Genomic DNA, 27,410 nt, shown 5'->3' on the forward strand with positions numbered 1-27,410 from the left:
TCTTTATATCGCACAATAATTTTTTTATAGCGATATATTGTGAGTTACTGATTATAATTACAAATAAATTATATGATACTTGTTTTATATTTATTTAAATATTAATTTAAATAAATACAAATAATACTTAAATTATAAATTAAATTTATAATTTTATTTTGAAAAATATGAATATATTGTGTTATGAATATTTATGAACATTTATTATTTATGACATGAAAAATAATTTTGTAACTGTAATAAATAAATTTTTCGAATATTCGTGATAACACAGATACACATATTCGGGTAAATAAAACTTGTATGCATTAGACAATATATTATTTCAAGTGTCGTATGACATTTTTAAATTATCTACAGATTAGAGAAGTTCTTCAGTCTTCAAAAATGCTTTATCTTATACCAATTACATTAGGCCTGTTCTTTTTAGCTGCACTGCTACATTGGTGCAACAAGTTAAAGTAAGATAAATATATTTTTTCTCATTCTAACTTACTGCACTAGTGCAGCAATGCACCGAAAAAGAACAGACCAATTATCAACCAACAACGTTTAATAAGCTTGTCGTAAGACACATAAAATATTAACCATAGAATGTGTAAAGTAGGTCACCTGATATTAACCTTGAGTTACTTGACTAGTTGGTGAAAGGCACTTGTCTTGTTAACAGTATCTTTTACATTTCTGTTGCAGCAGTCTGCGATTGCATTTTTGTCCCGTGCTATTGAATAAAGTAAGTAATACTTATTTAATACTATTTAATAATTTAATTTATATACATATATAGTACGTTTTTTTTTCAATTATTTAGTAGAAGATTGTAGTCCCTGCATATGTCTTATTCATATAGTGTTTCGCATTCACAAGATTTTATCGTGAATTCTGCTTTGCAAACATTTCGGATTGGATTGTGGTCAATACTTTGCAGTGCGATATGGAGAATAGAACTATGAAATTTTGTATGCCTCTGAATCCAAACAATTAGCAGAAGAAGTGAATCCTTTTTAATGCGAAGGTTCGCATTTATTTGAATATGCTTCTTATTGCGATTAAATGCGAAGAATTCAGAAGATATTCAATTGAATTCTTCTGAATTTTGCTTTTTAACAAAATGTCAATATTTTTTTTCAATCCGACATTTTATGTAGGGGTGTAATATATAAGTATATTATATTTAAAAAACTTTAAACTTTAATAACCAAGATAACCAAACGTACGTGATGTAGCATTTTGAGCAAACTAATGCATTACATGTATTGTTATAAATTTACTATACATTTGTTAACATCGAAATAAAACACATTACAAATTCAGTAACATAATATTTATATGCAATCGGTTGAGGACATTAAAAAAAGGAAATGGTTAGCAATAATAATACATTATATTGTTTGTAATATAACAGCAATATGGCAACAACAAGTGATTGATAACAAATTGATGCTGATACATTGCTACCAATTCTGCCATTATTGTTAAAAATAGAATTCATATAAATTTAATCCAACAGACATAATATGCATGCTGTTTTATCTTGTTCCGAATTTGTCTAAATTAGTTGCTGCAACGATTGTTGGCAACAGGACTGCAATATCAAGACATTTGGCTATCTAGGAATATTTAAAGATAATTTTCTGCAGTAAATGCTATATACATATAAGAATGTAAATTAACATATTTTTAAAGTGAACTCTGTTTCTAAATTTCTGTAAATTTTTTTTAATTAGGCTTTTTTATAGAACATTAAACAATTTATTTGTAGTACATTTGTTCGCACATTTTATTTTATTACTACATTTTATTACTAATTTATTACTACATTTTATTACTAATTTGAGACGAGCGTGGTGTAGCGCATTGTTGGTCTGTTACACCGAAGATCCCGGGTTAATTCTGCTGCGAAACGTTGGATTGAAAAGAATTTTAAAATATTGACATTTTGCAAAAAGCAGAATTCAATTAAATTCAGGTGATATTCAATTGAATATCGCCTGAATTCTGCTTGAATAAGAATTCAATTTATTTCAAATAATAACTCTTGCATTCAAAAGAATTCACTCGACTCTAAACATATTCTTCACATTTAATCACAATAAGATCGAGGCATTCAAATGCGAATTTTTGCATTAAAAAAGATTCACTTCTTCTGCTAATTGTTATTGGATTCAGAGGCATACAAGATTTCATGGTGCTATTCTCAATATTGCACTAAAAAGTATTGGCCACGATCCAATCCGAGATTTTTGCAAAGCAGAATTCACGATAAAATATATCTCATGAATGCGAAACACTATTTTTGAATAAGACATTTTATGCAAGGTCGATCCCGGTCAAAATTGTGTTTGTTATTAATAATAATAACAAATTGAAGCTCTTAATTAGACTCACAATCAGATTGAAGAATTGGAATCACCAAGTTGGAAACAATTGTTTCCAATTCTTCAATGTGAGTTTCAAGAGCTTCAATCTGTTAAAAAACATAAAACGTAAAAAAAATATTTTGTTAATGTAAAAGTAAATCACATTTCTAAAATGCGACAATAATTTAATAATTAAAATAATAATTAATTTACTTTTACTTTATGTTTCGTTTCCATTTGCATTAAAATTTCCCGCTTTTTTCGCTGTTCTATCTGTAATTGAGAGCGAACCATTCGAATTTCTGTCTTATGTTCATTATTATTTATATATATTATCCTGTTGCAACTTAACCTGTAAATTAAAAATATTTTGAAAATCAAAAAGAGATAGACTAAGTGAAAATAATGTATTTGCGTCGTTTTGCGGGTGCGCAAAACTGTCAAAGTACACTAAGGAACATCGAAATGTTTTCGAGGAAAAAGAAAAAGACTAATTGAGTTAATATTTTTAATTATATGTAAATTTATATTTAAATGTACACTTGTGATATTTGCACCTTTTAGGTAATATGAAGCTTTATTCTGTTTCGGACGGACCACCGTCTCTTGCGTGTCAGCAGCTGTTAAAGATTTTGGATATTAAATATGAATTGATCAATCTAGATTTTGGGAAAGGTGAACATATGACTGAAGAATACGAAAAGGTACAGTTTAAAAAAGAAGTTATGTGAAAAAACAGCGTGTTAAACAACCAATAATACACACACTCTATACACATACACACATGTATTATATATACAATATATATTCCAATTAAAAAAAATATATATATATTGATTCTTGCAGCTAAATCCACAAAAAGAGATACCTACGCTTGTCGACGATGATCTTATAATGGGTGAAAGGTAAAAATTGCATATTAAAAATACTGTCAATTATAAAATTGAAGAGCATTTTTTTATATGGGAAATTTAGATTATTTAAACGATTTGTTACTTTATGGGAGTTATAGATTATTGCTATAGAATGAAATACTTTTTTAGGAATTATTTTTTATCTTTACCCTTATCAAAACGATAAATTTGACTAATTGTATAAACTCAATTTCTACTCTTTTAGAATTACACATTACAAGATAAATGCAGATACAATTCTAGCTATTCGTTAAAATAAAAATAAGGAAATGCATATGATGGACTTTATTTATAGCATCGTTCTTTTGCATAATTTATATCATTTTATCGCGTCACGTTGCAGCAACGCAATTCTGCAATATTTAGCCGATCAGTATGATACGAGCGGCAAGTTGTATCCAAAGGAACCGAAATTGCGAGCAATTGTCAATCATCGTCTGTGTTTCAATTTAGCGATTTATTATCGTAACATCAGCGAATATACTGTAAGCCCGATTGCCGATTAAGTTCTTATATTCATTAGCACAGTCGTGGGAGTAGAAAAAGTAACCTTTTTGGACTTGGCTTAATGTAAAATATTCTTTCACAGATCAGTTCTAAATAACATACATAATAAGAATATCGACGTGCATCAAGCCAAAAACCATGGGAAATATTTTTAAGTTGCACAAGTTTGAAAAAATCGCGAAAAATGGCCTGTTTTTGCTCGAATTTCTCGTTGTAACTTGAAAACGAAATCTCTGACGAAAAAATTGTACAGAACATTATATTTTTTGTTTATCTCGATGTTTTTTACAAGGAAAGTGCGTATTAAAAATTTGTATATTTGCATTGCAAAATAAAAAAAAAACTGATTAAAATGTAGTCTTTTTTTAACCCTTGTGAAAATGTAAAATCAGAGCGTAAGTCGAATGTAAAGGGAAAGTAATAGAAGCGTTAACAAACCTACGAAGCGTAAATTGAAACAATGAAATGTAAAAGAAGCGTTAACACTTCTTTTACATTTTATTGTTTCAATTTACGCTTCGTAGGTTTGTTAACGCTTCTATTACTCTACTTTTACATTCGACTTACGCTCCAATTTTACATTTTCACCAGGGAAGCGCTTGGCAATCAAGGTAAACATTAATTGTTATTAATGAAAATAATAAGACTAAAAAAATAAGACTAAAAAATGGAACTTTTTCAATTTTTTATTGTTTAGGTTCCCGAGAATCCGTAAAAAAATCAGCGCCTATATGGGCTTTTTTATAGACGTGCTATTTGATCAAAGTTTTCAATTTTTGTAAATTAACAAATTGATTATGCGAAAACTATTCGACGGACCATGGGCGGCTTTGGAATATAAGTTAAGAATAGTTTGAACTTTCCTAATTTATATTTTCATTAATAACAACTAATGTTTACCTTGATTGCCAAGTGCTTAAAAAAAGGCTACATTTTTAATCAATTTTTTATATTTTGCAATGCAAATATACAAATTTTTAATTTGAAATCGCACTTTCCTTGTAAAAAACATCAAGATAAACAAAAAATGTTCTGTACAATTTTTTCGTCAGAGGCTTTGTTTTCAAGTTACAACGAGAAATTCGAGCAAAAACAGGCCGTTTTTCGCGATTTTTTTAAACTTGTGCAATTAAAAAATATTTCCCATGGTTTTTGGCTTGACGCACGTCGATATTCTTATTATGTATGTTATTTAGGACTGATCTGTGAAAAAAAATACTTTACATCAAGCCAAATTTCATATCATCTGCTTTTACGACTGGACTACATTGAAGTCATTGAATCACGCGTATTAGTGCAAAGCATGTTGTAGTTGTTGCCGATATTCTTTGATTATCAACGCACGCCGTTAGGTCTCAAGAAAACAAAGATTGCATTAAATGTTTTTAATACGTATCTGCAACGCAGTAACTTTGAGTATGCAGCAGGCAGTAAGTACACGTATACAAATAAAAATAACAACAATAATGCTACTATTATTATGCAGAATATAAAATTTTTTGTTATAATATATCCATGATCAATATACACTATATACAGGATAATTCTAATGACTGTCCCAACTTTTTATCATGGGAGATTACCGATTACAACATTAGTGCACACATGTACAATATATGTATATGCACAGGTCGTACATATGCAAGGTCTGTAGATGAACAACAGGAAGGGAAGAAAGGCCTTTGCATGAGCGCCATTTTGGGGCCATAAAATGTATGTGTAGTATTTGTTATACAAGAAAAGTAAGTGAGTAGTAGTAGTTAAAGTAAAATGTGGGAAAGGTAGAATTGATACATCGTATTGGCCTCGGCCATTTTGGGGCCAAATGACTAAATATGAATGGGAAGACCTATGTCTATGGGGAAGACCTTCCTTCCCCTCCCGTCGTTCATTTACAGACCTTGGTACATGTGGTATTAAAGTTGCAGTCGGTAATCCATCTTCCATGGTAAAAATTTGAGACAGCCATTAAGAATCACCCTGTATATAGGTATAATATTAATACAATATTTTTTTATTTTTACTTAGTTATATTATAAAATAATAAAAAATTAATATTTGAAATTCTTAAGTTATCATCTATATATATATTTATTAATAGACAATTTGACAATCGCTGATTTTCCGCTGATAACTGCGACAATGTGTCTGGAAGCCATTGACTTCAAACTGGATGCCTGGCCTTACGTGACAAAATGGTATGACAATTTCAAACGGAAGCATCCTGAACTCTGGGAAATCGCGGCCGGTGGAATGCGAGAGCTCAGCTATTTTGAAAAACATCCGCCTTTATCTAATATGGATCATCCGATACATGCGACACGCAAGAGCGTATGAGTTTCTGAAAGGAAATTAAGCAGTTTTGAATATAGTTACAAACATTTAATTTCTACACAACACTTCAGATATATTTTTTAGCAGTTTTTTGAGCATATGTAATATAAATTTAAAATAAAAATAAATAAAAATGTGATATTCTTACTAAACTAGATTTATTATTGATACAATCACATTCATTCAATATTTGCACAATATTTCCATAATATTTATCCTTTATATCAACGTTAAACTAGAATTTCTATTACATATATTTTTACAATAAATGTTATAATTATTGCGGTTACAACCTTCGTTAAGTTACAACCTGTGTTAACTTTTGTGTAATTGACAGTTATACAAATGAAATAAATATACATTCTGTATTCTTAAAAATGTTGGAATTAATTGCAAAAATTGTAGGTGATATCTATATAATAATTATATATACAAAATTATATCTAATAACACAAATAGATATAATTATTTATTGATGTAAATAAATACAAGGATAAATTCAAAGGAAAAATTGGTGTAAAATAACTATATGAATCAATGTCGAAAAAATATCGCTTATGTGATACTTATAAAAATATATTTACGATTAATTATATAGTATAAGATTTTATTTGTTTATAGAAGTTTATTGTATACGGATATTTCTAGTAATTCGAGTTCGACAAGACCTTTTGTTATTTCATAGTAAACAAATTCTAAGCTAATCACGAACCTTAATAATCCCAAAATTTTACTATGTTTTAACTTTATTTAGAAAATTTAATGTAACACGGAAACGATGTATATATATCATAAATTGAGCCGTTACGTATCGAGTATTTCTGACGTAATAATTACACTCACATTTTATAGACTATAATATAGTCATCACAAACATCGACACCATTGGATTTATGTTAAAAAGAATAGAAATAAAACTATTAATCCTGTAATATTATTCTAATTTTATTGGATAAAAATATCACTATAAATTGCATCGATTTGCAAATAAGTATTGCGGTAAAACATCATATCATTAACTTTTGTCACGATAATTTTAATTGCTACAAATAACATCTATACGGACCAACGATATCTTCAGAGACGAAAAACTGTATTTAAAGCTAATTCATTATTTATGATTGTCCTCGTATATTTTTTATGTCCGTTTATAATTTTCATTAACGATATTGTATTTGTGAATATTTGTGAATAACGTGAAACAATCAAATAAAAAATCTTGATCTAAATATTATTTCCAGCATATTTTCTATAATTTAATTGAAAATATATTGAAACCGACAAATCTCGTTAAGTTCAATTCTTTACCGATTTATTCCCGATAGCACGTTGTAATGTAGAAAATTGAGTTTATCATGTTTATTTTAGCAAGTCATCTTTATTACTTAATATGTAATATCAAGAGTTCCCTCTTTTTACAGAAATTCGATACTGGCAGTATTAAATTGACCAGTGATTAATTCCTTATTTTGAGTATTAAGAGAGCACTATTGCTAGCTTTTAATAAAATAAATAATTAATTACTGGCTAATTTTATTTTGCCATTATTAAATTTCTATAAGTCTCTCTGTTGGGATACTTAAAGAAGTTTTACATAGCCGCCTGACTATGTCATTGATTTGGAATTATTTTCGTACTAATTGAGCTACAGTTATCACACATACATACATCGATAATATGTACGTTAATTGTATATCATAAATGTTATATTGAATATCATAAAGATATCTCCTATGCATCCAATGTGAATACTTTGTAACTTTTTAAATAATCATGTAGCAAAAGACTAGAAAACATGAACAATAAGAGAAAATATCAGTTGTAATATTTTTATATAAAATATTTCTTAGCAATGAATTCTCTAAAGACTTTTTTATGCAATTTGAATAATTTTTTTTTGCTTTCCAGTTTCAATCTATAAATATTTTGTTAAGATGTTTAACAAGCTTTTAAATAAATTAAGAAATTTAGATAAGTACTCGACCAAAAAGTATTAAGGATAAAATAGGCTTTTTATCTCTATTTGTTTAATTTTTTGTTTATTTACTTAATCTTAAACTAACTAATTTTCTTGTTGGTTTTCAGAGTTAATACTAAAAACAGTTAAATTAATTGAAAATGGCTGATAGAATGCAGTACATTAATATATTTTAAGATAGTCCTAAGAAGATTTAAAAGTACTGATGGAATAAATCTATTTCCTAGCCGAATTCGTATTTATATGTACATCGAAGATAATAGCCATCGAATCATTGTCGATGAGACCTATGTTGTCATTATCATATTAATTGCTTTGATTTTTAATGTGTTTAGTCACCGAACCCTGCCTGAGGGTGAGCGTAAGTGCGATTTTATGTAACCGGTTCGATAATCGATGACATCGCGCGATGACCCGTCTGTCAAGCCGTGCCTGTGTCTCCTGCTCCACCTGCAAACGAAAATTGTGTTATTCATAGTGATTTTAACAGACGTTAATTAAAAATCTCAATCAGCATGCAGATCACGTTTTTTTACTGATTTAATAGAAAAGACGCGTGGAAACTTTCCGACATTGATATCTTCGATAATTTATTAATTAATTTTGCGACGTATAGTCACAGAAAAATACAAAAAGTACAACTGCTATTTTGTCTATATAATAATTATTCTTTTTTGCATTTCTTTAATTTGCAATGCACAATGCAAAATAAATCTAAAGTTATCTTTTAATTTATTATTGTAGTTCATATTTAGTATAGTATTTTGAAAACAAAAGATTGTAAAATTAATTTATTATTATTTTATTTTTAATTTTATTTTTTTTTTAATGTTTTTTTCGAAATGACATTTCTTAATACGTGTAAATTCAAATTAAAAATTCCAATTCTATCTTTATCTTAAGCTTTATATTTTTACTTATATACTTTTATATTTTTTTCATAGAAAATTACCACGCAAAATCTAATTTATAACACAAAAACTCACGGATATCCCATTATTATATAAAAATATTATATTGTAATTTTATCATATTTAATATATGACCTAAAAATTTCTAATTAAATATATGATCGATTGAATTATATGGGATTACCCGTTTTGTTTTGAAAAATACACAGTTAACAAACTGAACAACAATAACTGTACCATTAAATATCAAACATGACACATCGCTATGCATCATTCCAAAAATTTATGTGGGACACACGGATAATATGTATACAGTAAAAATAAAAATGACTTGGAACATTTACGAATATCTGTAACATTCACGGAAACACGATACTAAACAGATCACTATAAGCTAAGAGAGGATAAATAGATGCGAAGAATTTTGTAAAGGCATTCCTCATTAACACGCATATGCTTCCATATTGATATACAGGGTGTCTCGTAACTGTCTTGTATTTTTTTATTCAAATATTTACTAAGCAGAACACAAAAACTTTGAGTTTTGAAACTAAAATATTAAAGAATAAAACATTTGAATTTAAAATATAAAGAACACAAATTTTTAGAGTGTAAGTAATTTAAATAAACACGAAGATATTTATCACTTACCATTAAAGATGTACTTCAAGTACTAACCAAAAACAAATAACTAAATAAAGATGATACTTCTCTAGAATACCCTGTATATTAGCATTACCCGCTATTGGCGTTCGTAGTTTATGCTACATACTCTTAGGCGCTAGCTTAGCAATATAACATTTTGCAACTCAATATTTAGCGCTTTAAAAATGATTTGCAACTGCCACTCGCTAATAAATCCCTGCTCATTTACTCAGCCTTGTACCTCGAGCGTTACAAGGTACAACAAAACTCTACACGATGCTACTCGTCGCCAGCCAACTATCACGATCACGTTTGATTCACGATCTTGATCATTTCCCGCACCTGATTCCTACCTGATTTCTCTCTTACCGCGTCACGCGTGGTTTCGCCACCAGCCTGATCGTTCTCATACCTTGCAGATTACGAGGATCATGCGAATAACTGTTGCTGACGACGGTGGTGGTGGTGGTGGTGGTAGTCGTGGTCGAGGTCGAGGTCGAGGTGATGGGGGTCGAGGTAGAAGGAAGGACACGGCGTGATTGGGTTTCGGAGGTCGAGCTGTACTGAGGGTTGTTGTTAACATGTCGAAGAGCGGCAGGCTGATTGTTGCTGCTGCTGCTATTGTTGTTATTGTTGTTGCTGATCGGCAATAGTGTCTGGCCATCCCCGTGCGCGGCGGAAACGCCGTAACTCCTCAGACGATGCTGACGCTGCTGTAGAGACGATCTGCGACCTCTAAGGATACTCCTGCTGCCGCGTCGCTGGCCGCCCCCCGTGGTACTGTGTATATATATCAAGCCCGAGACTATCATCAGTCGTTCTCTCAATTATCTCCATGCAGGGGTAGACACCTGCTGGTGGCTCCTTTCGACAGTATGTCTCGCAGCGCGGTATGTGTCGTTGGTTTTTTTTTTTTAATGTAATCGGGAGGGACTGTCGCGTGTTGCTTGAATATATCTCGGTACCCGGATTCCCCTCTTACTTAAAACTATATAAGAACTACATTCCTTATGTGCGTATCAAGTCTCGGAGATCGGGGCAGATCGGGATGAAGGGCACGGGTATCCACATAGAAATCCGGCGACATAAAAATTCGTCATTGAGTCCTTCTTTTTCTCAACAAGTCATTAATAATATTATAATCGAACGATTAAATATAATAGTAGTACACATCTATCATATTTTGTTAATTTTGAAAAAAACAAAAGGTTAACTTACAAAAAACGAAAAATTACATAACGTACGATCCCCATATTTTGTAATATTTATTATATATTTTATAGTATGGATTTCCTTATAATTCTGGACGAAGAGAAATCTAATGCGGTTTCTATCATTGCAGTAGATCAATGTTTAATTGAGATAAAACTTATTTGCTATTTTTTCGATTTCTAAGAATTAGAAATAAATAAAATGTAAACCGAAATTTAATTTAATCTACATTGACAGAAATAAATATAAGTATTACAAATAAATTATTTCTCGGAAATTATAATTATATACGGAATAACTTTTATTTTTATCGGTTTCTAACGTCTATCTTTGTTCCAGAAGTTGTTCTAAAAAAAATATTTATTTTTATCTCTGTTCTTCCCAAAAGAAAAATAAACTTATAAATAAAAGTTGTGAAACTAACGCTCACAACACACGAACGTCGCAAGATTTCTATGACGATTGAGTTACTAATTAATCAGATAAAATAATTGAACAAAGAGCACACGTGACTAAATTATAAATTGAGGGCAAAATAGTATATTGTTCCAAAATGCTTTACGAGCACGACCGTTAAGGCAAGCAATTTTGTAAGATTTTCAAATACAGGATTAATTTTGTGAATCTAGTAAGTGTCCTATCGATCCAATTTTAAATTAGAGGTCTGGACGAATAAAAATGGCTAATACAGACACATAATACATCAAAGCTAACTGAATAGTTAAAAGGAAAATAATATCCGGAGAAAAAAGCATGAAAAAGAGGCATTCCGATTTGTGCTTTAAAATGAAGATAAATCAATAAAAAATAAGCCAAGCTTAAAGATATGCATGCAGAATGAAGGAAGTCGAAAAAATGTTATAAATCATGCGCCTATTGACATTTATATTGCTTGCTCTTTTACAGAAAATTCATCGAAAGTGAATTAATAGATCTATTAGAATGTGTTTTTTAGTCTTATAATTTAAATATTTATAATTTTTATTATTTAAATAAAATGATTTATCTGATGTACAATAATATGATAAAATAACATTCTGATTATTGATTCAAAGATATTTTTTTTATTTAAATATTTGCATGTTATATAATCGTTTTTAAAAAATGCTATAATATATCTCTATCATTTTTTAAGTATTCTAAATATTATATTATATATATATATATAAATAATATATATATATATAAATAATATATATATATAAATAATATATATATATAAATAATAAATTCACATTTGATTTATTGAATATTTCAATTTTTCCACTGCGCTATCTTTTACATAACAATTATTTACAAATCTTTTCGTATCTTTCGATTTGCAGTCTTATGATATTTGAATAATTTTAGATAATTATCACGAGAGAAAAAATGAATTTTCAGTAGGAGCAGAGCAAGACATATGAGATGTATTTTCTTACCTTGTACTGTGACTCATGAGGACTACGTTTCTGTAACAGCATATAATGGATCCTGATTGTTGGGAAGCGAGTGATGAAGTGATATAGATATCAAAGATAATACAACAAGCAATTTAAGCAAATTTATTTTTTTCTAATCCATTTCTTCCTTTTAAACAGTTCAAGTTCTTTAATAAGAACAAAAATTAAAACTGCGTTTCTCTGTTTTTTAATTTTAATGAATAAATTTCATAAGTCGGATCAATGCACCAGTCACTGAATAGTCATTAGCAAATGTAAAAATGTAGAGTATTTAAGAAACATAATAAAACAATAAGACTTCGAAATAATAAATTATAAATTAATTAATATTTTTAGATTTAATTTTTATATAAATTTATTTAAAATAAAATTTTCTATTAAGTAAGTTCTTCTTAAAAAATTTATATTAAGTAAAAAAAAATTATATTATGTAAAAAAAAAGAAAAAGTATTCTTTACCGATTAATTAATAAACCAAACACAAAAACGATTCACCAGTAAATAATGATTCATGTTCAAATGTCCACAGATTTGAAATTGTATTTTGATATTTACGCGTATAGATAAGTACTTGCCTTTTTACTTTTTATTAATCTTTTTCATAAATTAATAATTATTAAAAGACTATTTTTTAATCAAAATACTTTTTCGTTTATATTTTTTTTCTTTTCTCAAATGCAAATTTGCGTGCTTATTATGTATTAGCATGCATCGAATATTAATTAGCTCATCGATCTAATCTATATTTATTAGTTTTTGCATGTTTCAGTTTAAAAAAATTTTTATTTTCCCTCATTTTTTAAAAGTAAAATATGACGTTTTAAAAATATACAGTAATTGGTTATTTTTTCTTTTTTATATACTCACTATAATTCACAATATCATGTATATCGTAAATTTCTTATTTGTTCATTGACTGATGTAATGTTCTTGCCATTGATTATATTTTTACAGGATTCTTACTAATAATAGAGAAAGTAATATTTAAATAGCATTTAGATAAATTATTATTGTATAATATAAAGTTAAAAAGATATGTGTTTCTAAATAAATTCCAATTAATCTAAATAAATTCGATTAATTTAGGCCCCAATTCAATTTCTACCAACGTAGATTAACTTTAATTTCGGTTTACTTGTTATCTCATTTTAATTTCAACAATTACAAAAAGATAAAGAATAAGTTACACCGAGATTAAAATTAATCTACATCGATAGAAATGGACTTTGAATTTTTCAATTTTAAATACAAAAATATAAAATAAAAATATTTTTACTAAAATTTATTTTTAAACTATATATGCGTCGCAGAATATAAAAGTAGCAATTATTTAAGATTTATATTAATTATCAGAGTGCTTTTAAAACTACTTTTAAAATAATAAATTTCAAAAAATATTGGACAAGAGAAGTTAAATGTTTAATTTATATATTGATTGATATATTTTATGGTATATATATATATATATATATACACAAATATACACTTGTATATGTTATTAAAGACAAAAATGTACAAAATATTAGCTTTAAGCCGTTACATTGTCAAATTTCTGTCAAATTTGTTGCTCTATAGTTATTTTTTAAATTATTCTTTAAATTTGTTTATATTCCAGGCATCCTGTAAAACAATATCAGTGCTGATCTTTAATTTTTATATCAAGCGTGACGATGTGCACAATTTGCGAAACTCTATGCGAAAAAAAACCGCAATACGCTTTGGCATAAATCGATGTAATCAGCTCCGTATCTATATGCAGCGAAACAAAATATCTTGTATGATTTGAAAATGTCATCGCATGTAGGAATAACATTAGCTGCGAAGCTGCGAAGTAAAGGCTGGTGAGACGCAAAACAAACTGTAAGAATTGTCTTAACGTAAATCCAGACCGAAAAAACTCAAGAATTTCCCAAACAAAAAACAATCGCAAATAATATCATAGTAAATTATAAAAATTCCTATTTTTTTATAACGTTCGCGTTTGATCGGATGCATTTCGTGACGAAAGGGGGACTTATTGAAACCGTAAATTTTACGGACATATAAAGTTTTCCAATATTCTCTATGTTACTTTATAAAAGCGCTTTGTAAAATATATTTCATTACGCTTTGAAAAATCGCAAGAACTAAGGCAGTATAAAAGATAAATGTATAGATTATATAAATAGATAGGGCAAGCACATCCTACTTAAGTGAGACTACGCGCTGCCTCTATTCTGGTGCCAAAACAAGGTAAAAGATAACAGTCCGATATTATTGCAAGAGTAAAGAAGATGTATAGAGAGATAGACGAATTGTCTCGGACGAACAAAGTGTTCGCTAGAGAAACTAAAGGCTAAAAGATAAATTAAATTAACTCCGAATTAAAAATGCATACTATGAAAACGCGTTGTAAATAGAATACAGACTGAGAAAACGTACCGGAGGAGCCTTGTTATGTAATCTGGCCAATTATCCGGAAACATTACCAGGAAGAAACCCACCGCGATGAAGATCATGCCTGCTAATTTCATGCCCATGAAGGTCGCCCCGTAAAAAATAACGTCCAATGCTGCACAATCGTCTTATATTAATGTCTAATAAGTAGTGAATTTAATCAATAAAAATAAAATAAAAAATATGTTAAAAGTTTTATTAAAAATAATTTTATTTAAAACTTATATATCTTCAAATAAAGAATTCTTCCACTATTACTTCTACCTCCTTTTCTGAAAATTCCTCCTTTTTAAAAGTTTTCTTTTTAGATGATTATTAGTATTATTAAAAGGTGTCATTGATTAAATTAAAACTCGTTATTTTAAAATAATTGATTGATTAGTTTACTTACCAGCAGATACAGGTACAGCTGTTATTAATCCAAGAGTAATAAACAGGTCATAGGTGAGCACGATGCTGAAATTGCCGAGCATATTCGCAACTGTGAACAAATCATCCGAAGTGTATTTCAGTTACGAGTATACGTTCCCATATCAAATAATCAAGCGATCTAGCTCAGTGTAAATTCAGACCTAAATGTAGTATGCTGGCGGAAAGTAATGCTGCCCATGGCAATCTTGCCCAATGTATGGTTTCAACTCCGGAAAAGTACAAAGCCAGACAAATTGGCCATAACAGGGCAGCGTTGCACAAACCAATAAGAGAGAAAAATAAAGACTTTTGGCCGAACGTAGTTTCTCCTATTACTTTCTTAAAAAGGACCTAAATAAGCAAATTCATTAAAAATTTAATATATCATATTTGCATTTGCAATTTAAATTACAAGTGCATATTATGCGCTTACTTTGTAAACGGCAGAACCAGCTGCCGCTGCTGTAGCTAAAACAACACCCCCCAAAGTTGGACTTCCGGTTATGCCGTCCATGTAAGCTAAGAGTGCGATGCCGGTGTTACAGAGAATCACTGCAACTATCTGTATAAGTGATAAGAAAAACTTTCTATTAAGTTTGATATAAAGAAATTAAAACTTTACGTTATAAAAAGTAAAGAATAATGTAGCTGTACTCATGTGAATGTATGTACATACTACGTTCTTCTAGAAGTAATTTTTGAATAGAAGAAGAATTACTAATACTGGCATACAACTTTGTTTTTGGATAGTATGTCTTAAACAAAAGTTAAAAATAAAACATTGAAAACATAAATCAAAAAATATCTTCTATCAGATGATATAGTAATTTTTATATATAGAACCGTTTCATATTTTGTAATAATTAATGTTTTTAAAACATAACAAAAAATAAATGTCTGAGAAATTGGACCCCAAAACTGACATAATAGGCTACATTTTTCTTTATCTTTAAGTCATTTGCACAAAATATTTACAAGTTAATGTATGTAAAAACTTTTAAAATGCTTTTACTAAATAAAGTATAAATTTATATTTCTTTAAATATATCTAAGCAGATTATATTTTTACCAGTATTAATACAGTGCAATGTTTTGTTTCCGGGAAATAAGGGGATGCCGGAATTTAGAAGGCTTTATGTCAGTATATATAACTCTTCTTTAAATAATACACCAGTGTAACTGATATCAATTTTTAACAGTTCTGTAGCAAACTTTGCTACAAAAATAATTTTCGAAATAAAAATTGAATGCAATCTTTTCTTAAATCTACTAACCCTTACGCCTACAAATTGTTCGTGAAGAATGACCCACGAAAGCAGGTAAACGCACGAAACGTTGGTTGCAAATAACGCCATCACGTCCGTGGCTAACAATATCCTCAACGAGAGTATGTACAAGTAATTCGTGATGACCCAGAGACCGCAGAAAAGGCTACATCTGATTAAGAAGCGGCCGCCTGTAAAACCCTTATCGCGAAAACCGCGGAGACTCTCAGCGATTACCTCCGAAGGGGTAGCGCACCTGGTTCTGGCAGCCCAGTAGATGAAGTATACCGGAAAGTACAAGACTTTCCAGTTGGTGCAAAACCACGTCGTAAAGAAGGGCGCATCGTACGGAAGGATGATCTGAAGATAATGGTTGCCGTAACGTTGGAGAAAGAGGAAAAAAAAGGAGGATTGAAAGTTAACTCACATGTTGATGATGAAGTCCGTTTACAGAGGAATTTACGGACTTGGACATTTCCGAGATCTTGTCCGATTTGTGAAAGTATAAATACTTAATGCAATGAGTCGCCCCAACCCAGCTCGCGGTTACGCATATCGTCACGCACACCCCGAAATATATCTGTAATTATAAGAACAATCAGAATTCGGACATTGCATGTATCAATCACGCAGACTAATTCCAATATATATGACTATTATAAGTTATCTCAATAAATAGATCTGTTGTAAACATAATATTTTTAGTCTCTTTCTTCAGTTATTAGTGTTTAATCCACATCTATTTCATTTATTTCAGCTTAAAATTAAAGATACAATCAACCTTCTTTGCGCTTTCCGCGCAACAAGAGGCGAGGCAGGCCGAGATCGAGCTCGGTTGATGCGGCTGCTGGATGGCTGGAGCCGAGGTTACATGAGTCGACGATTGAGTTTGACCTGTCAATTGTACACCGCTATCACCACCACCACCGCCGCCACCTCCTACGGCACTTCCGGTGGTCTCCAGTGAACGATAACTCGACGCAGAATCGCCTTCGACGACGCTGCAACCCTGCTGCTGTTCGCATCCTAAAATATTGACGCTCTTGCCGAATATTCGTCTCACGGTATCTCAGGGGAAGGAAATATACCTTTATTTAAATTTATTTATTTATATGCAAGAAAAATTTTAAACAACGTGTATTTTAATTTTAATTTTATTATAAATACAGTGTGTATATTTTTTAACGTGATTGCTATGCATAATTAAATCATTATAAAATGTAAGGTCACTGTCATCACTCGCTACACTATCATTAGTAAATGACTTTTAGAAAAATATTAAAATAATAAGACTTCAAAATATTCAATTGCAAATTGATATTCCAGATTCTTAAATTTATAGATTTTAGAATTTTCATACACTGAAAAAAAATGCTGTAAAATCAATGAAAAAGCAACTTGTTTCAATTAAACTGTGTAGTTGCAAGCTGCCAACTAAATAAATGATTCATACAATTTATTTGTTATTGATTGCAATTTCTATTATGCATATTAAACAAATTATGTATATATATGAATCAATGACATATAATTGTAGTGAATACATATCAAAGTGTAACAAATTTTCAAAGTTGAGAATTAAATACTTTATAATTATGTAATAATGCTAAATGTAAACATTACAATTGTATTTCAATATTAATCATGTACAACTTATACTTGATTTGATTAAATATACAAATAAATGTATAAGTTATATATTTGCATAATTTATGCATATGATTGAATTAAGCATTGATTTTTGTTTTAAAAATAAAAAAGTGATTGTTTTAAAAACATTTTTACACACATTTAAAAACAAAATTTGCTTTAATAATATTGCATGAATTCAACACTAAATGTGCTTGCATTAATTTTAATTTTTCTTTTAATAAGTTTTTTCTACTTTATTCAAAATAAATTTAATTTAATTAAAACATTTTTTTTTTTTTTTATAAAAGTTTTCGTGCTTCTCAGTCCCTTTTATAGACTGGCATATTTCAGTTTAGTATTATATGTCGATGGCGAAATCTCGCTTTTTTCCGCGCTCTTGACGAGCTCCTTTTATTCATAAGACAGTGCATTTTGTTTACGAGATGACACACCACGTAGCAGTAAGTAGTGAAAAGAATGCCATTCTAAGAATAAAATATACTTCACACAAACCTATTTATTATTGACATAATACATAAATGATTTGAACCAATGTTCAACAATATTAAACATTAAATACATCTTATTTCCATTCTACCATAATGTATTTGTGTAAATTACAATAGCAACTCTTTGGTTGCTTTTTTTTAATCATTTCACATAATTGAATTGACAGCATTACTTGAATCATATATTTTACTTCAATATTATTGAATTATATGTATTAATTTATTTACAGGGAATAGAAAGATTTTATAATAATTACACATACGCTTGATGCAATTATAACGTGTACTTAATAATATTTTTATCTACATATATACAACAACATTAATAATTACATGTGTTGATTGTATCAAGCCCATATGTAATTAATATAAACACATTTCCATTTCTTCTAAAGAAGAATTGTATATAAATGCAATAAGGAGTGAACATAACATCTGACAAATTCTTGATTTGTTCTAATGTATAAAAAATATACAAATTAAATACATTGTATTTAAATTAAGAAAATAATGCATTTGAATCAAAGTACAACTCTGCGGTTGATTTGTTTTGATTATTTTACGTAGTTGCATATGCAATTATAATTAAAAAATATGTAATTGAAATATATAAATATATCGATCATTCAATCACATTTTCCAAAAGCATTGATATTACTAAACCAACTGTCACAATTATTAAAACAATTATTGCTGATTTTCGTTCATTAATATTGATGTTACTTCTCAATAATATTAATTTCAATTACACTGATTTAATTGATATAACAGCATTTTTTTCTGTGTACAGTTAATCCTAATTTTAATTTTTTAGTGGAAAATATAATTACATTAAGTTGTTTTTATTAATTCATTGACTAATTCAATTTGATATTTGTTCATTAATTAGTGCAAGTAACTATGCTTGAAATAATTGGCAAAAGCTATGAATTAAATCAATTTTTATCTGACTACTGTTTAAATAATAGCTGTGTAAAGTGTGCGCACGTGTCTTTAATGCGCTAAAAGTGATATGCGACTTTTCTTAAGCGTGTCTTGACTTTGAAATTTTGCAATTTTATTTACACATTATGCGGAATATGTTTTAGGAATTGAAATATTACGCGCATATCATGCGAACGCTTTAATAATGTAATGTGAAAATATTAATACTAAAACTAATACTATAAAGTTAATACAGGCTCTCTAAGTTTCTCTTCTCTTAGATATAAATACTATAGATACTACGCATTAAATCCATCGTTGCTAGATCTATTGCATTCTCCAATCAATACCGAAATGCAACTGTCGACAATTATTATACAGAATATCATTTTAAACCATTGCATTTCCTTCCAGTCACAGATTCGACGTTAAACAAAGTAGTAATTTTCTCGGATAGAATTTAATAACAAATTATTCATTTATTTCTAATTAGGATACGGTAAATTTGATTAAATCTTAATTAAGATAATATTCAATTAAAAAATTGATGACATTTTATTTCATTTTTAAAGTATAGTATAAAAATTTTTTGCAGATGTATATCATACATACAGTTCCTGTAAAATTCTTTAAAAATATAGTAGCTTTTATACCTTAAACTACACATAAAAAAATTGTCTGAATAATATATTATATTTTTATTTAATAACATGCTTTTATAATTTTTTGTTATTAAATATTAAATTATTTTAACACTAACAAAATTCGAAATTTTTTGTGTAAGTATACTTTCAAATAATTTATACAAAGTTACAATGCAAATCTAAAATTAGTTGTTCTAAAAATAGATAAACAAATTTTTATTATTTATTAACAGAGAGAACAATTAATCTCCGAATCATAATAAAACTTCATATAAATTATCTTAAATACTTAAAGTAATAATAAATTTAGATTTGTGTTAAAAGTGAAAAAATAAAGCTCAGGCACAGTATAATTGTCTTTATAGATCCTTTCTATAAGATCTTTTATAGATTCTTTATATAAGAAAAAATCCATACCTATTTTTTAAAATTCTCTTTGCTTTTTTAAAACAATATTAAGTTAATCTATGAGTGTGTGCATATAATAATCTTAAATACTAATAATAATTACTAAATAATAAATACATAATAACTTTGTCGAACAATAATATGTAATTAACAATAGTAATTTAATTATAGTGTGTAAAAATTAGTAATTGAAAACAACAAACACTGACAAAAAACACTGACTGCACTGAGAAAAACGTTCAGTTAATTGTATGGAAGAGTCCAGTCAATTTTACTGTATTGTTTCAGTAAGATGTATAAAGTTAAATCAACAAAAAATACTGCTGTACTTTTACATGACTGCATACAATATTATTTATTTAGACTATTTAAAGGACTCGGTTGACAATGCAGATTAGATTAGGTTTTAACAAATAGTCGCGTTATTTTTACAGAACTTCTTGTATCGCTGATCCAGTAAGATTTACTGGACTAAGATTGTATATTTAATGGAACTTTTTTCTCAGTGTGCTGCACTGTTGCGCGTTCTAAAACCTTCTAAAATTCTTTTTATTTTTCTATATAATTTAAACATTTTGAATGTAAAATTGTTCGCGGCAGCATGCAGTTACCAATTGGACTATCACTTTTGTCAACCTCTCACCTCATGCAAATTCATCCCCTAATATCTGCGACTGAAAGGATATTCAAAGGGAAAGATAGGGATCAGTCTAACACACTTTATACGTCAACGCGCAAATTTACCTGAAGCACGAAGCGCAATCTGGATGGGAGTGATGAACGGACCGTGGGACTGCTGATCTTCAATGAAGGTTATATTCGACGTACGCGATCGTCGGGGGTGAAATATCGTTGGTACTTCACCAACTCCTCCGCTACCCATGGCTTAAGCGCGTTCTTTGAAACATGTTAATAAAAAGAAAGAGATTTGTCCCGAAATTTTTATACAAATTGGAACACTTTTTCGAAATACTAAGAAAATCTGTATCTTATTCTCAGAATTTTTCATGTAGGGTATGTGAATTTCAAAATATCTGAAGATACATATACTTATAAAAAATCTGAAGAAATTTCTAAAACATTATAAAATTATACAAGAACTCTAGAAAATTTTTGAAAATTTCTAAGAAAAACTTTCACCTGAGTTATAAAATTTTCCTCGAAGTTTTTTAATACAATTTTTCAGATTCTTGTATATTATAAATTCAGAATTTTTTAGAATGTCTCTATAATTTCATAGGAACTTGTTCACGTTTTTATAGAAATCTCAGAAATGCCCACTAAGTGAGCTCACGGTGCATGCACGTCGTGCGGATAATTTGCACGGCGTGAACTCATGGTGCTAGACAGATGCGTCCTTAATTGATGCTCATATGACTCGCACATATGAGTGCCACATGCGCGCGGGTCATATGAGCATCAATTGCTCTCACCTTGTACCCTACTTTTTAATATATATAATATGTATTATTGCAGTTATAAAAACATTAAAGAAAACAATATATATATTTTATAAACATAAAAAGACATTTAAAGACATTAAAAAATATAACATGACATAACATGACATGACATGACATTTTTAAGACATTTAAAGTAACCATCATATACATGACAATTTTAGAATTATGTAAAACATAGTGTATTATTGCATAATACATAATGCATATTGTCATTATTTTTACACAAAACATCATAAAGATAATCCTTATATTAAGGACACTCAAAATTTTATAAATTTATACATATAAAATACGAAACATGTCATCTACAACTAAAAATGTTTCTAGAAATAATGCAAGTTTCAACACTATGAAAAGATATTCGCATTTTTCATGCTATTTAACAAAATGTAATTGTTAAAAATATGATTTATACAATGTTATTATACGAGCTATTGCATTTTCAACTAGTTCTTTTAATCATATGTTAATACAACATTTCTTAGTACAACAGAAAATATTTAACAAAAGTTTCAACATATACCGTAATATATTATTATCATTATTTCATTTTCAACCTATAACAACAAAAGCTTTTCTATATTAATACAATTATAAATGCTATTTTAATTGCTATGCGGGCATTTTGTTATTAAATATTATAATATAATAAATCGCACGCAGATATTATAATATATATACCTAATACCTAAAATTTTTCCGTTCCTTAAAAAAAAACCAATATTTTTTTCTTCTATAAAATTTTTAATCTTAGGTAATGTTAAATATTGTGTGTGTTCACTATGCCATCCGTGTGCGTAATCACTGTACCATGATGGCATAGTGCGATCTATGCGCATGATGGCATAGTGCACTTTCTATGCGCGCACGTATGCCAAAATCACTTCGTGAAGCGAGCATGATGCATTCGTGCACGGTGTGATAATCACGCCGTGAAGAAAACATGACCCCGCACGAATTGTCATCTGGATCATTAGTGTTATTAAATTTTTATTAAACTATGTTATTAAACATTTTATTAAACATTGTTATTAAACAATGAAGTTTTCGGTTTCTAAAGCTATCAAAAATATAGGTGTCTACCTAGGGATAAATTTACATATATGAAAAATTCTCAGAAGATGTAGATTTTCTGTATATTTCTGAAAAGTGTTTCAGTTTGCATAAAAACTCTGAGAAAATTGTTCATCAAGATTTGTGTTCAACGTGAGAGTCGAACTCAGCTCGACACGTCATACCTACACCGAGCTATTCGTCAGTCTCAAACTGAATCATGCGAAACATCTGGTGCATATCGACTTCCCTACGAATGTACGTACTTGTTGATTCAACATGCCCGTGGGCGTGCATCAGAGACAAACGATGCGTTCACCAGAGTCACTTCGCACAACATGCAATACGCGGCATACGCCCCAATCGTGGCCAAGTTTCTTACAGATTCGACATAATTACTCCCCAGTCGACAATTTGCAATTGCTGTGTATATACATTATATATATATAGGAACATTACTAATAACAACAAATATATTTTTATGCACACACACACACATATCACAGTTACTTGTATCTTTATTAATTGCTTCTTTTCATTATAAATGTGCAAATACTACATATTATTTATAAAACAAGAGAGTATGTGATATATAGACTTTAATATATAGACTTTAATCATTAGAACTACGTAGACGTTAATATATATAGTAAAAGAGCAAAAATATAACTATAACATTACAGCAAGTTTTGGATAAATTTCCGAAAACAACATACCTCCGATTTTTTTGAAACTATGTATTCTTACATATTTTGGCGCACTGATTACGAATATGATAGTGAAAATTGGCGCAAATTTGATTTTCATGACGGAAACCATGAAAATATCACAAAAATAATCTTTTCCATTTATTTCCGTAAATAATGGAAATTTTAAAAAATACTTTAAATAAAAGTTGTAGATCTCATTGAAACACATATTTTATGTTCTATTAATTTTTACCATAAAAATAATAATTTTTGAAAAAAACAACATTAAATGTTCAAAACTTCATATAATTCACTCAAGACAAACAAGTCTACATGCTCAAGAAATACACTTAACCGACACTTCTTCACTGTGGGCACACACACACACGCGCGCGCGCGGGGGGGGGAGAAGTGCAAGGAGTGTTTCGCGCCCCTCCCGCACCCACCCCGCCGGTAAGGGTGCCTTGGACAGCCCTAAAAAGTCGCAAACCCATGTGATACAGTACAAGTCTTTTCGCTCCGTAAGCAGGGGAGGGGGAGTGTGGATGGACCTCGCTACGCGTGCAAAGTCAAAAATCCAATAGTACAGAAAACACGTGACGAGGGAAGGGCTTTGGCGCACCTCCTCCAATATTAATAAAATTAACTAATAAAACTAATAAAACTTGATTTGTGTTGGATGAGTATTGAAGTTTTGAACATTTAATGTCGTTTTTCTCAAAAATTATTGTCTTTATGACAATAATCAATAGGACATAAAATATTTCGATAAAATCTACAACTTTTATCTGAAATATTGTTTCAAAATTTCCATTATTTACGGAAATAAATGTAAAAAACCATTAATTTTATGGTATAAAAGTCCCTATAAAAAACAAATTTGCGCCTATTTTCACTATCATATTCGTGGTCAGGGCGTCAAAATACGTAAGAACACACAATTTCAAAAAAATCGGAGGTATGTCGTTTTCGGAAGTACACCTCAAGTCTCACATTATACAAGATATGATACTTAATCTTATAACTATTATGTGTATAATGAATATATAATATAAGTAATATAACTGTGTCGACTGGGTCGTTACAATAATCTAACACACAACATACAGGTGTCAGTACATGACAATAAAAATCTCTCGTCAAACGGTAAGTTAGCGCCGCAAAATCAGGACAAGAGTTTGTGCGAAACGTGTGAGATCGAGTATGGTATATAGTTTAGGTAAGAAAAAATTTCCAACGTTACAAGCACACCGCTCGTTTTGTGTATCGATTTGGCGAACAAACACGGAGACCATTTCCGCGCACTTCGATATCTGATCCCGACATGGCAAAGCCACCGGCTGAGACGAAATCAATTTCGATGTGTGTTTGAATCTCGATTCTACGTGTTATGCGACAGTTACAGAGTACACTTAAACATAAGTGTTTGTACATACAATTAAGCCAGTTTTAAACTTTGAAATAAAGCAGACAAATTGCATTTTATCTAGCGCTATTATATGTTAGAAATTAACAACAAATTTTCGGCAGGATAACCATACAAATTTTATATTGCTTGCTAAATTGTCATTTATTGCAACATTGTTAGCATAATTACCAAAAGCGCGAGATTGGCAAAATTACAGAAGGCAGATTTCGAATACAGCATGCAAATTCAATAGCCCACATAGCACAAAAATTGCAATTACATTGTAGCAATATTGCTGCAATTTTGCAACCTTGTTGCAACATTGATGTAATGTAACTGCAATTTTTGTGCTACATGGGTAGATAAATCTATTTAATCCGGGAATTGTTGCACAGTGCATCGTCAAATACTTCGATGGAGAGAAATTCAAAATTGAGCTTTTTCATTCAGTCTCAAAATTTCAACATCAAACTTTATATCTAAATCTTGAAGATTACTTTGAATAGCTTGTTCTTAATTTCCCCAAAAAACAAAATTTAAAAAACAATGGGTTTTTTCCTTTTTTGAAAAATACAAAAAAAACAACAGTGATGATGTACCAACACGTATTTTCAGTTTTTTGAAAAAATAAAGTTGAGGAAAAAACTCCGGGTTTTTTATTTGTTCTTCAAAAAATACGGAAAAATACGACTGTGATAATGAAATATTAAAATTCTTAATTTTGACAAAATAAAATTGTGGAAAAACTTCAATTTTTTATTTCTTCCAAAAAATACAAAAAATAATGATAATCAGATATTAGTAAGTTCTTAATTTTCTAAAAAAATAAAATCGTAAAGACGGATTTTTCCAGTCTTTTCTGAAAAATGCGGCAAAAATTATTAGGATACTGAGATGCTAAGGTACGTTTTTAATTTTCTGGAAAATAAAATTAAAGAAAAATCACGGTTTTATTATTCAAAAAAAATATAGAAAATATATGATGGTGATAATAACAGGGAATTTTATTAATAAATTACTTGCTTATTAAAGCTCTTTAAAGTAAAAGAAATTTTATCTTCTGTACAAACATTGCTTTTCAATATCTTCACCTTTGGGCCATTTCTGAGTGAATTTTCATTACTCTTACACAAAAATTTTTCAGTAACTCTTACATATCTTTAACATCTTTACAAATTATTTGCATAATTATTTATTTCTAAAAATATACAAAGTAAATAAAATATAAATATTGTGAATTATAAATATAAAACAATTGTAAATAAACTAATTAATGTTCTTAATTTTTCAAAGAAAAAAATTTTGGACTAAACAAAAATTGTCGAATAACGTGTACAGTGTTAAAAGAAAAAAAAATCTAAAAAATTTTTTCGGATTAAGAACACCACTTCAAAAATAATTTAAGATCAACATCGAAATTTTAATTTTGATTGGAGAAATATAAATCGAGGTACACGCACGTATTAATTTTAACAAAAATTTTGAAACTGAATCGTCTTAGAATTTATATAAAGTTTAAATACTACCACTTCGCCGATGTAAACAAAAGAAAAACTTGGTGGTCGACGTGATAATTAACAAAAACGATTACGCAGGCAACTCCACGTTGTAATGAAAAGACGCGTGCCTATTCCCGGATTTCATCGAGCTTAAGAAAACAAGCAGTGTCGAGTTTAGTAGAACGTTGTTTTACTTACCTTCCTTACGTTTCTCTTCTGAAGTTGAATCGCTCTCGAGTCGCGTATCCATGGTTCATGGTCCACCTGGTGATCCTACCCGAAACTCTTCGCGATTCACTTCGTCGATTTATTACGGTATGACCGATGTCATAACGGCATATCGCGACTGCGAATCGCGAACTCGCACCGATCGAGTGGAAACGAGGTCTTCCCTGGTCTCTTCGCCTCGTCTCAATCGGCCTTACTTAATAACGGACCTCACCCGCGACGTAATTAATTAACCCGAAGTGGCGCGATTCATTGCCGCCAGAAATCCGTCCGCGTAGCTAATTACGACCCCCATTATAAGTTTATTACGAGCCACGCGTGCGAGCTCATTTTCGAGCGTGTCGTGTACGCAATGATGCTCGCACACCCCGGGAAGGGAGAGGGTGAGAAACGTGATGCGCGCACTACACGTACTGTGGTCAAAGGAAACTTGGTCTTGGGCATTCTGCCATGCCATTGATTGCTAGGCCAGGTCTCAGTCTCATAAGAGTTCTGTTAGCTTACAGGGCAGCTCGCGTCTGCGCTTGTACACGATACGT

At 29.7% G+C, this 27,410-nt stretch overlaps 2 protein-coding genes and 1 long non-coding RNA gene across 11 annotated transcripts; 1 reads left to right on the forward strand and 2 right to left on the reverse strand.

Annotated features, from left to right (window-relative positions):
* Positions 1-245: 245 nt before the first annotated feature.
* On the forward strand, positions 246-6,657 carry LOC105835644 (glutathione S-transferase 1-1). The gene is made up of 7 exons (XM_012679109.3): positions 246-603; positions 694-733; positions 2,925-3,064; positions 3,207-3,265; positions 3,618-3,759; positions 5,094-5,211; positions 5,883-6,657. The coding sequence occupies exons 3-7, from the start codon at positions 2,930-2,932 to the stop codon at positions 6,116-6,118; spliced, it is 690 nt and encodes a 229-aa protein (XP_012534563.1). The 5' UTR covers positions 246-603; positions 694-733; positions 2,925-2,929; the 3' UTR covers positions 6,119-6,657.
* LOC105835642 (putative thiamine transporter SLC35F3) lies at positions 6,260-27,395 on the reverse strand. 9 transcript variants are annotated; one of them, XM_036283788.1, is made up of 12 exons: positions 26,842-27,390; positions 21,276-21,428; positions 17,196-17,440; positions 16,842-16,994; positions 16,424-16,774; positions 15,583-15,711; positions 15,311-15,500; positions 15,130-15,219; positions 14,724-14,853; positions 12,283-12,312; positions 10,062-10,429; positions 6,260-8,543 (listed from the first exon to the last, which is right to left on the reverse strand). In XM_036283788.1, the coding sequence occupies exons 2-12, from the start codon at positions 21,412-21,414 to the stop codon at positions 8,515-8,517; spliced, it is 1,854 nt and encodes a 617-aa protein (XP_036139681.1). In that variant the 5' UTR covers positions 21,415-21,428; positions 26,842-27,390; the 3' UTR covers positions 6,260-8,514. The 9 variants fall into 9 exon arrangements, with proteins under 9 accessions (XP_036139681.1, XP_036139683.1, XP_012534560.1 ...); XM_036283787.1 differs by having other exon boundaries at positions 8,408-8,543; positions 10,003-10,429; XM_036283790.1 differs by lacking the exon at positions 10,062-10,429 and having other exon boundaries at positions 12,283-12,334; positions 26,842-27,386.
* LOC118644687 lies at positions 22,210-26,835 on the reverse strand. Its single transcript, XR_004962433.1, has 2 exons — positions 24,718-26,835; positions 22,210-23,763 (listed from the first exon to the last, which is right to left on the reverse strand). It is a non-coding gene; the product is annotated as an uncharacterized LOC118644687 (long non-coding RNA).
* Positions 27,396-27,410: the final 15 nt, after the last annotated feature.

Source organism: Monomorium pharaonis, chromosome 3 (genome assembly GCF_013373865.1).
Source record: "Monomorium pharaonis isolate MP-MQ-018 chromosome 3, ASM1337386v2, whole genome shotgun sequence".
Taxonomy (NCBI): Eukaryota; Metazoa; Arthropoda; class Insecta; order Hymenoptera; family Formicidae; genus Monomorium; species Monomorium pharaonis.

Coding starts and splice junctions, on each gene's coding strand:
- LOC105835642 (XM_036283787.1), bottom strand. CDS start 21,414: ATGGGTAGCGGAGGAGTTGGTGAAGTACCAACGATATTTCACCCCCGA. Junction 15,501..15,582: donor CTGGTTCTGCCGTTTACAAA/GTAAGCGCATAA, acceptor TTGCTTATTTAG/GTCCTTTTTAAGAAAGTAAT. Junction 10,430..12,282: donor CTCATGAGTCACAGTACAAG/GTAAGAAAATAC, acceptor ATATATACACAG/TACCACGGGGGGCGGCCAGC.
- LOC105835644 (XM_012679109.3), top strand. CDS start 2,930: ATGAAGCTTTATTCTGTTTCGGACGGACCACCGTCTCTTGCGTGTCAG. Junction 3,065..3,206: donor TGACTGAAGAATACGAAAAG/GTACAGTTTAAA, acceptor TGATTCTTGCAG/CTAAATCCACAAAAAGAGAT. Junction 5,212..5,882: donor CTTTGAGTATGCAGCAGGCA/GTAAGTACACGT, acceptor ATTTATTAATAG/ACAATTTGACAATCGCTGAT.